The following is an 11,517-nucleotide window of genomic DNA, read 5'->3' on the forward strand; positions in this document are numbered from 1 at the left end:
TTCTTAGGAGTAGGTTAGTTTATGTGAATGGGTGCTACTTGGAAGATTTAGATTGAGGGTATATCAGAAAGGCCTTTGTGATGTTACAAATTTTAGAATGTTTGACTTTTTAATAAACACAATCAATTTCTGTTTTTAGATATGCTATGTAAATCCAAAAATAGAAATGTTTATTAAAATATATTATTTCTCACTACAGTTCTAGAAGTGTGGGTAGTGTTATCACTTTCACTTTACTGATAATAATATTAATAGCTAGTTTTTACTCTTCTTACTGGAAGCTGAGGACCAGGTGCTGTTGTACAGTCTTTTTATAGATGAGAAAACTAGGCCTTGGGTGCCTGGCCGATGCCATTGGTAGAGCATGTGACTCGAGATCTCAGGGTTGTGAGTTTGAGACCGCTGTTGGGTGTAGAGATTACTTAAAAATACAATTGTAAAAATAAAAAACTAGGCCTTAAGGTAAATTGAGTCAGTTGTCTAGTCATATAGCTAATTAGTCTGAGAACGACTGATCCTCTGATTCTGATCCCAGCCCTTTTCCCACTATTCTGTTCTATTCTGTACAGTGAAAAAGCTATCGTTCCTCTCCTACATAAACCATTGCATCAAATTGTAGACAGTTTTTTGCTTTAATTGCAAAAAATAAAGCACATAATTGGCCTCTTTCATTTCCTAGTAAATCATCCTGTTATTTGCCCTCTACCACCACTGCCTTCCTTCACATAAGAAGCTAAGAGTATATCTAATGCTGTTAGTTTCCTTATTGAAGCTGTTTTACGTAATTTTACATTAAGAATATTGTCTGTACAGCTCCATGTTTTACAAGTTTTGTTTTTTGTCTTGTTACCAAGTTTTGGAAGCTCATTTTAACTTTTCAGTTCATTTAAATAATTTGGATTCCCTCCTCTCCCCCACCTCCCCCGTATAGCATTACTTATATCACATATGTAGAGTTCATCCTATAGCTTTGGAATGTTGGAACCTTGATAACCGGTTTTCAGTTTAATAGCTCTAATTTTTATGATTAATTTCCAAATTAACTTTAGATGTGTTGGGTACCTTATATTTTCACAGCTAAGACTAGTAATGGTAACAAAAGGAATATTAAAGAAACCTGAACGTATTCCCTCCTGAATGCACTGAACTCTAAGTTAATTAACATTTTGACTGTTGACTGTAGAGATCTAGCCCAGCCATAGACGCAATGATTCCTTGCCACGGTTGGAGTTTGAATCTTGAAACAGATGAAGTGATGGTTCTGCCTGTTGCTGAGGTTATTCTTTGTGGCTCTACTGTTTATGAAGAGAGGAAGTCTACATAGTGGTTTGAGAGTGAGGGCTTTGGACCCACACAGGCCCAGTTTGTAATCTTGGTGTTACCACTGTCTAGTTGTAACACTCTGAACAAGAACCTTAACCTCCATCTTTAAATTAGAGGTGATAATAACTACTTCATAGTAACGTTGTGAGGGTTAAATGATGTTGACAAACAGTAAGCAGTCAATCAGTGTTAGTAGTTTTAGACATCAATCATGTTGTGGAAAATTTTCTTACTTGTGTTATATCTGGCTTAGGCTACTTCATCCTTTTGGATCTTCTGTTATACAATGACTGTAAGAGGAGTTCAGCATTTGAATGTCAAGAGTATGGTCAATGTTGGAGATACAAATATAAGCTAGATAGCATGTGAGCCATTATACTGTTTTTGGAGTATCCCCCTCCCCCCCCCCACATTTTTTTTGTAAATCTGGTTGTGCTTTAAAAATCCAGATAATATAGAAAAAACAACCACATAAGCATGTACTGAAAGGTAGAGCCAGGATCCTTTTAATAGATAGACATGGAGGAAGTAATAGTGTATTTTAGTATCTTTGATTCTTTTAATGATTTTCCAATGTCCAAATTAAAAATTTGTTTTCTCGCTTAGTCTTCCACAAGCAGACGACAGCACCCCCTTAATAAGCATCTCTTTAAACCTTCCACTTTCATGACTTCCCATGAACCACCAGTGTATATGGATGAAGATGATGACCGATCCTGTTTTCATAGCCACATGAACACTGCTATTGAAGAGGCATCAGTAAGTTATCTATTTATATAAAAATATATATACCTGTGTATTTATCTAGGTATCATACAGATCAGGTTACAGAATGAGAACACCAGAATTTTTAAATTATTCCTATCCTTCAGAGAATGTTGGTTTCTTTTAATTAACAAGTGAAGTTTATGGGCTTTTAAAAAAACGATATATTGTTAAATCATTATATATTAATATATATCATATATATTAACACATAATAAAAATAAAAGAAATTTTAACATGCAAAATAGAGTAGTATAATGAATTCTATATAACATATGTAGTATATTAATAAAAGAAATTTCTTAAACACATATAAAAATAGAGTAGTATAATGAACCTACATGTACTTATTACCCAGCTTCAGTAGTTATCAGTTTGTTGTAATCTTATTTTGATTTATACTTCTTACTCACCTCAGCTCCATCCTGGATTATTTTGGGGCAAGTCTCAGACATTACAGAGTATTATTATCATGTTTATAAAAAGGTAATCCTTTATACAAAATACACTCAGTTCACATTTCCCCCAATCATAAATTACAATAGATTTCCTCCTTTCCTCCATCCCCACCCCCTTTTTCCTCTTCATAGAACTTTTTTGCTAAAAAACTGGGTCATTAGAATTTACCACTGTGTGTGTTTTGTTTGCTTCTCCCTGGTGTCACTTACTCTGTTTTTCTGCTCCCTGAATTTTCTATAAATTGATAGTGGGTCTAGATAATTGTTATCACTTACTCTGTTTTTCTGCTACCTGCATTTTCTGTAAATCAATAGTAGATCTAGATAATTGACCAGATTCAGATTTGTTAGGGTGGGCAGGACTTACTTCATGTGTACTTTCATCAGTCTGGTGGTCTTTTCTGTTTTTTTTTGACATAGTAGCCATTGATCATTGCCTGGATTCATTAATTCATTAGATGTTACAAAACAGTGATATTCTCTCACTTCTTCTTTACTTATTTGATAGAATATTCTATAAAGTAACCCTCTCCATCAACTATTTGTTTCTCCCTAAGGTACATATGGAAGAGGCAGTATAACTGCTTGATTCTTCGTTTATTTTCTTATGTTTCAGTACATTGATATTATTGACTTTATTAGTGTTCAGATTGGCCCATTGGTCAGTTGTAACTTATTCAGGTTGGATTTTGGGATCTTTGAACAAGATTCTAGTAGTTTTTGATAGCTTCTTCATTACCTGTTCTGACAAGGAAATTCTAGGATTGTCTTGTATTTTTCTTCTTCAGACCTAGAATTAGTCCTGCTTTCTTTTATTAGGAAATTGTGGAGATGATAGCCTGACTGTAGGAATACTACTTGATGCTGGCTTGATCATTGTTTCTAGGCCTATTTAATGGATAGAGCTGGGAAATAGGTTATATTATTGTTTAAAAATAATGGGGCACCAGGATGGCTAAGTTGATTAAGCGTCTGACTCTTGATCTTGGCTCAGGTGATGATCTCACAGTACGTGAGTTCAAACTCCACATTGGGCTGTGCACTGGCAGGGTGAAGCCTGTCTCTCCTTCTCTCTGCCCCTCCCCTACTAGTGCTCTTTTGCACGCATGCGCTCTCTTTTTCTCTCTCAAAATAAAAACAAACTTTTGAAGAAAAATAAAAAAATAAAAAACCTCAGGGGCACCTGGGTGGCTCAGTCGGTTAAGTGTCTGACTTTGGCTCAGGTCATGGTCTCACAGTTTGTGAGTTCTAGCCTCCATATCAGGCTCTCTGCTGTTAGCACTGAGCATTGCTGATACTGTGTCCCCCTGACCCCCATCTATCCCCTGCTTGTGCTCTATCTCTCTCAAAAATAAACATTAAAAAAAAAAAGAGATCATAAGTTTATATTTTTTAATTTCAGATTCAATTTAAGGACTTTGGGGATTTTACTTCTCCTTATTGATCTTAAATATGTATCTTCTTTCTCCCATTCTGAGAATCCTAGATATCAGTGACATTGACATAATACTCACTTTCTTTGTCTCATAGTGCTCACAGTAGTCTCAGAATATAATAATACTAACCTTACCATCAGCAGTATGATTACTGGAAACAGATTTTTTGACAGTTCTTTTCTTTTTTTTTTTTTTTGCCTTGGGATATATGCCACTGCAGAACTAAAGTCAAATCCTCTTCAAGTAATTCCTCTTGGTGTTATTGACTGCACACTAATTTAGATCAATTTATTTTATTTTCCTTTCCATCCATAGACATTTCTTTTTATTGCTGTTAATATTTTTATTTTACATCCTGAAATTCATTTCCTCAGTAACTAACATGATTCTGGTTCTTTGCTTAAAGGATTACCTTATATCTTTCTTAATACTCTGATTATTTATAATAATTGGCAAAGGAGATTTTAATGAAAGGTCAGCAAGTAAAAGTAAGTCTCTTTTTTGTTCTGTTTTTAGATTAGCCAAATACCGAGTGTATAATTTGGTATGAAACTACCATAAAATGATTGTATTCTTCACAAATTTTTCTTTTTAAAACAGCTAATATCTGCTGTGTCTTAAGTTTGTACTTTGTTAATATTAGAATTATTCATTTGAAAAATATTGATTCTACATTTTATATATCAGGCCCTGCTAGAGGTCAGCTGCATCGTTGTGCACAAAATATTTATGATCTTTGCTCTTACAAATCTTAGTCTTGTGGGAGGAGATAAATGTGTAATCACATCAATAAATTACAGATTTTAAAAAGTGCTTCAAAAACAACTGATTATAATTATTTAAGAAGTACTTTATTTAGATTTGGAGTGTAAGTAGAAGAACTCTAAAGAAGTGTTAGTCAAGGTGACATGTGAAGGATGAATAAAATTTAGCCAGATGAGGAGTAGATTAATATATGTAATAGATTGAATTTGATTTAACTTTTGTTTGGTTGATTTTATTTATTTATTTTTAAATGAGCACCAGTTCAAATCATTCTGAATTTTGAAATAGCTGTTCAGATATTTATAAAACTACTAGTGGTAAAATTTATAGATTTCAAGTTCTTTTTTTAGGAAATCAATATCTAAAGAAACCATATGATTACATGTATGTACTTCCATAGTTTTAAAATCTGTACACCATTTTAGCCTCATTTGGAATTAGTCATAGGATCTCCTCTTTAAAGTTTAAAAATGATTTTAACAAGGAAATCTGTTTATGAGGATTTAAAAAAGTTTTTTAATTGTGATAAATACATATGTTCATATTTTTGTGACCCAATCTCCAGAACTCTTTACTTCTTAGAAAACTGACACTCAGAACCGTTAAACAGTATCTCCCATTGCCTTCTCCTTCCAGCCCCTGGCAACTCCCTCCTACTTTGTCTCTATGAATTTGGCTACTCTGGGTGCCTCATTTAAGTGGAATACTGCAGGTTCTGTCCTTTTGTGACTGCCTTTCATCACTTGCCATAATGTATTCAAGATTCATCTACCTTGTAACATGTGTCACTCTTTCCTTCCTTTTTAAGGCTGAATAATATTTCATGGTATGTGTATACCACATTTTATCTATTCATCTCATTGGACACTTGGTTTGCTTTCACTTTGTGGCTATTGTGAATAATGCTGCTATGAACATAGATGTACCAATTCCTGTTCGAGTCCCTGCATTCAGTTCTTTTGGGTGTAGACCCAGAAATGGAATTGCTAGATCCATATGTTAATTCTACATTTAATTTTTTGAGAAACCGCCATACTATTTTCTATAGTGGCTGCAACATGTTACATACTCCCCAGCAGTGCACTAGGGTTTCAGTTTCTCTATATCCTTATCAACACTTGTTATTTTCTGTTTTGTTTTGTTTTCTTTTCTTTTGATAGTAGCCATCCTACTAGTTGTGTGGTGATTTAACTTTACTTAGTCTTGTTGGCCAAATTTAATAGTATCCTTAGACTTAAAATGCAAATTAAAAAATTTGGCATAGTTTCTACTCTTTGTATTTGCTTAAAATATCTGAATTTAATAAATTTCACTATAAAATTCCTTATCACATTATTTAACTAGTTAAGTCACATTACATTTATTAGTGTTAGATATTTATTACATTACTTAATGTCATTTTCAGTGCTGATATAGAAAGACAGTAGCTGTAATTTAACATCTTTAGTTGACAGGAACTTGAGTGAAAGATGGTGGGAGATAAGGTAAGTGAAGCATGAGATTATAAACAATCTTTTATTCAGCTGAAGACTTTGGACTTGACTCTGTAGACAGTTAGGAAGTCATTGGGAGATTTTAAATCATGGTGGAGCTGGAGGAAGGAGTGATACTATAGAGGACCAATTTGAAAAATTTAAGAAAGTGTTAAGTAGTGACCAATTTTGTTGGATTAGATATGACAGTGAAAAATTAAGGGTAGCTCTTAGATTTAGGCCTTAGGCTGCTGAGTGTATGAGGAGTTACTAAATATTCAGACAAATCTGGGTTCAAATCACCTGACTCCATAACTGATTAATTATGTGACCTTGGGTAAATGTTATTTTTATAGACACCGGTTTCCTTGGCATAAAATAAACATTGTTGTTAATAATACCTAATATGAGAGCAAGAGGAATGGGAGGGGTAGGAGTTATCTGGACCAGGATTGATAGACTATGGATGGGGTCAGTGAATTGGAGATGCTTTCAGGAGCATTGTAGATATTAGTGACCATGGGATCATGAGGTCATGAAGGAAAGAAATGGATCATTGATGGCAGAGCACAAATAAATTGGGGGAATAGGTAGGAAGCAGTTAGTGATTCATCTGTCAACTTCAGCTTCATGTATATTTCTATAGTTGTAGTATTCATTTTTTATAGTCTCCTAAATGATCGTCTTCATAATTTAGTTTATCCCCTTGGGTAAGACAGGAATGTCCTGCCTTGATTATTGGGAGTATACAGAGCAAAAAGTGGTTTGCTCTTTGTTAAGAAAATGTGATATTTACTTGAGAAAGCATAAAAAATCTTTTAGAGAAGAGGAGCTTCCTGCAGATGAGGTAGAAGTCGATTATAAAGAGTATCACAAGGAGCCATGAATGTGTTGGGATAGGGTTGAGTCTGCATTAGTGTATGACAGAGGTAGGAATCATCCCCTGGTACTTTGTACAGTTCAATATTACTGTTGCATTAAGAAGCCCTCCAAGGGGCGCCTGGGTGGCGCAGTCGGTTAAGCGTCCGACTTCAGCCAGGTCACGATCTTGCGGTCTGTGAGTTCGAGCCCCGCGTCGGGCTCTGGGCCGATGGCTCGGAGCCTGGAGCCTGTTTCCGATTCTGTGTCTCCCTCTCTCTCTGCCCCTCCCCCGCTCATGCTCTGTCTCTCTCTGTCCCAAAAATAAATAAAAAACATTGAAAAAAAAATTAAAAAAAAAAAAAAAAAGAAGCCCTCCAAAAGTGTTAGTCTAAAATGTCGCTAATAGCAACACTAATTTTCTGTCAGCCCTATAAGGTAAAGTATCTTAAAAGTGAAAAATATTTTATTAGTAGAAAAATATTCTGTGTCAGTATTTCTTACTGTTCTTTTTTTTTTTTTAATGATTTTTTCATGTTTATTTGTTTTTGAGAGAGAGAGATAGAGCGTGAGCAGGAGAGGGGCAGAGAGAGAGGGAGACACAGAATCCAAAGCAGGCTCCAGGCTCTGAGCTGTCAGCACACAGCCCGACATGGGGGCCAACCCACAAATTACGAGATCATGACCCAAGCTGAAGTCGGACGCTCAACCAACTGAGCCACCCAGGCACCCCCTGTTAGTTCATTTTGATTATCAGATGTTTTTGTTTTCTGTTTTGTTATTAGGATGAAGAAAGTATTCCTATTATGTATAGGAATTTACCTGAATATAAGGAACTATTACAGTTTAAAAAGTTAAAGAAGCAGAAACTCCAGCAGATGCAAGCTGAAAGTGGATTTGTACAACATGTGGGCTTCAAGGTAAATTCTACTATTCATTTAATTTTTGGAAGGGTGATAAGAGAGATTTAAAGTAGTTTCTGCAGCTTTAAATTCCAGACTTCCCAGCATACAGATAAAAGTAAGTTTAGCTCTAGTCCTGTTCATTTATATAAAGTAGTGTGCTACAGTTTCTGATCTCAGTAGGACGGGTATCTATATTTTGAGGTAAAATATGAGGTGTTTTTGTCTAGCTATTTTTCTTATTCTCAGTTTTACTGAGATATAACTGACAAACATTGTATATATTTAAAGTGTACAAAATATTAAGGTGTAAAAACATCACCTCACATAGTTACCTTTTTCTTGTGTGTGTGTGTGTGGTGAGAAAACTTAAGTGTACTCTCTTAGCAAATTTCAAGTATACAGTACCATATTATTAATCCCATGCTGTCCATTAGACCTCCAGAACTGATTTCTCTTACAATTGAAAATTTGTATCCTTAGACTAACATCTCCTCATTTCTCCCACCTCGCAGCCCCTGGCAACCACTGTTCTACCCTCTGCTTCTGAGTTTGAGTTTTTCATTTCATTCATAAGTGAGATTATATGGCACTTGTTAACTTCTGTGGCTTATTTTACTTAGGATAATGTCCTCCACTTTCTCATCCATGTTATCACAAATGGAGGATTTCTTTTTGTTTTAGGACTGAATAATATTCCAGTGTGTGTGTGTGTGTGTTTCACATTTTCTTTATCCTTTGATCCATTGGAGCTGTTGCTCTTGTTCATAGATGAGAAATTTCTTTTCGCCATTCAGGCTACTAGAAATACATCCATTCAGTCCACAAAATTTTGAAATACCCATTATGTTCCAGGCACTTTGCTTAACTGCTAGGGATTCATTAGTAAACAAGATGAACTTGGTTTCTGTCCTTATTCTGTTTTCGTCTCATAAGGAATTTAGAGAAATTAAATTAGTAAACATAGTTGACTATGGCTAGAGAACATATCAGAGAGTAGTGCTGCTATTAAGGTGCCTTTGAGATTTACTGAGGAGTTTAAACTTTCTTTACGAGGTTAGGGAACCATTGAAGAATCTTAAGTAGACAGTAACATGAAATTTGCATTTCAGAAAAATCATTCCAGTTACTTACACTATTAGTATAGATAACCTTGGAGAAGGCAGTGGGTTTAGAGTGGATAATCTCTGACAGCTGTATTGTTAAATTTTGTAAACAGTAATGTGTTCATGTATGTTATTTATGTAGTTGAAAAAAAATAGGTGAAGGAGAAAAAGATAATTCTGGACTTAGTATGGAGAATGGAAAGAAGAAAGCAAAGCTAGAGGCAGGGTGACTGGTTAGAAATTCTTTTGGTAATTTAGACCAAAGATGAGAATGTCTGAGGTTTGATTGGTGGCTATGGAAATTGAGAGAGATTGACAAGTTTGAGAACCTTTGGACTTTAGAATTGGCTGTACTTGGTGAGATTGGAGGAAGTAAAACTGAGACCATGAGATATAGGTTTGCTGGTAGTGGTATACATAAAAATACTGATGCGTGCTGTGACTGATAAACAGAAACTTAAAATTATACCTCTCATTCTCTAGTATGGCCATTAGCCATACTATATTAAATGATTTTTCCTCTTGATCTTTCCATGACCTTGCTTCTCCATTAGAAATTTTCCTAATTGGTATCTCTGGCCTTTCAAGAGGAAACTCTCCACTTCTCAAAATTTGCCCTAAGACCCAGCTGTGGCTTGTTTACTAACCTGTCAGTCACTCTAGTTGGTCTGATGATCAAAGAAACTAGAAATGAGATTTATTTCCAAAATTGTCCCGAAGACACTGAGGGCTACCACAATGCCACCACACTAAGAAGGAGGTAGATCTGCCTTTTCTTTGTTATGGGCATTAGTAATTAGGCTTCTTCAGGCTTTGAAGAATAATTCAGTAAGATAAAAGTTTAGAGAGAATTTTGTGTTCTCTTGGGTTTGGTAATGATAGCTTGTTAAGTAGTTCTGTAATTATACAGTTTTAACTATGGTATTAAGTCAGTGGTTCTCAATCACAGTCATTATACATTGGTCTGAGGTACCTTTAAATAGTTATTGGGGCACCTGAGTGGCTCAGTTAAGGGTCCAATACTTGACTTTGGCCCAGGTCATGATCTCACTGTTCGTGGGATTGAGCCCCCTTTGGGCCCTCCTGAGAGCAGGATACCAGGTTGGGTTTCTCTCTCTGCCTCTTCCTCACGCTGTCTCTCTCAAAATAAATAAATAAACTTAAAAAATAAATAGTTATTAACACTCAAATGTCTAAATTTGCAAATGGTTTACTTGAAATTTTATTTACTTTTTATTTTTTTTTTATTTTTTTTTTTTTATTTTATTTTTTTTTTATTTACTTTTTAAAAGGAGTTTATTTTGGAGCAACAAGCAAGCATGAATGGGGGAGGGGCAGAGAGGGAGAGAGAATTTTTTTTTGAATGTTTATTTCTGAGACAGAGACAGAGCATGAGTGGGGGAGGGGCAGAGAGAGAGGGAGACACAGAATCTGAAGCAGGCTCCAGGCTCTGAGCTGTCAGCACAGAGCCTGAGATGAGGCTCGAACTCACAAACCGTGAGATCATGACCTGAGCCAAAGTCGGTCACTCAACCGACTGAGTCATCTAGGCATCCCGAGAGAGAATCTTAAGTAGGCTCCAAGCTGTCAGCTCAGAGCCTGATGCAGGGCTCCATCCCACGAACCGTGAGATCCCGACCTGAGCTGAAATCAAGAGTCAGACGCTTAATTGGCTGAGCCACCTAGGCACCCCCTACTTAAAATGTTAAAAAGTCAATTAAAGTAGTAAGTACACTTACCATGATGAGCATTGAGTAAGTAATGTATAGAATTGTTGAATCACTATATTGTACACCTGAAACTAATAGAACTGTATCTTTACTGGAATTAAAATTAAAAAAAATTTTTTTTAAAGTAAAGTGGAGCATATTGAAGGTTATCCCTTGGTTATTATAATGTACCTGTCACTCACCTGCACATTCATCTTGAATGAATGAAATTTGTGCTAGTTTGCTAGAAATTATATCTAATTTACAACCATTTTCGTGTTATATTACTGTCTAGTTCCTTGGGGAGAGAGGTGTTTTGTGTACATCCTTTGTTTCCCAGCAGGAAAAAAAGGTTTTGGAAAAATGTAGCTTAATATTTTTCTCTCTGAAACTTTTCTAGTGCGATAACTGTGGCATAGAACCTATCCAGGGTGTTCGGTGGCACTGCCAGGATTGTCCTCCAGAAATGTCTTTGGATTTCTGTGATTCTTGTTCAGACTGGTAAGTGTTTTCTTCATATTAGGTCTTCAGTTTTGACAAGTAAAGAGCTTTTCAGCCACTAGTGAATTTGATTTCCAAACTACTTGGAAAATGACCACATTTAGTGGGTTAAGCTTTGTTGTTGTAGGCAATTAAGAAATTTTCTTTAATTATACCACATCTCAAGTAAGTTTCCGTTAGAGATTTTGGTGGATTAAAGAAGTGGAACTGTGAGGAAGTTTT

General features: G+C 35.5%; 1 protein-coding gene across 5 annotated transcripts in view; it reads left to right on the plus strand.

Annotated features, from left to right (window-relative positions):
- ZZZ3 (zinc finger ZZ-type containing 3) overlaps positions 1-11,517 on the plus strand; it is a 106,710-nt gene that overhangs the window by 93,831 nt on the left and 1,362 nt on the right. For all 5 annotated transcript variants that reach the window (XM_058716918.1, XM_058716920.1, XM_058716922.1 and 2 more), the window contains 3 exons: positions 1,930-2,082; positions 7,863-7,997; positions 11,195-11,295. In XM_058716918.1, the coding sequence (XP_058572901.1) occupies positions 1,930-2,082; positions 7,863-7,997; positions 11,195-11,295 (389 nt within the window). The remainder of the gene's footprint in view (positions 1-1,929; positions 2,083-7,862; positions 7,998-11,194; positions 11,296-11,517) is intronic.

This window comes from Neofelis nebulosa, chromosome 2, assembly GCF_028018385.1.
Source record: "Neofelis nebulosa isolate mNeoNeb1 chromosome 2, mNeoNeb1.pri, whole genome shotgun sequence".
NCBI lineage: Eukaryota > Metazoa > Chordata > Mammalia > Carnivora > Felidae > Neofelis > Neofelis nebulosa.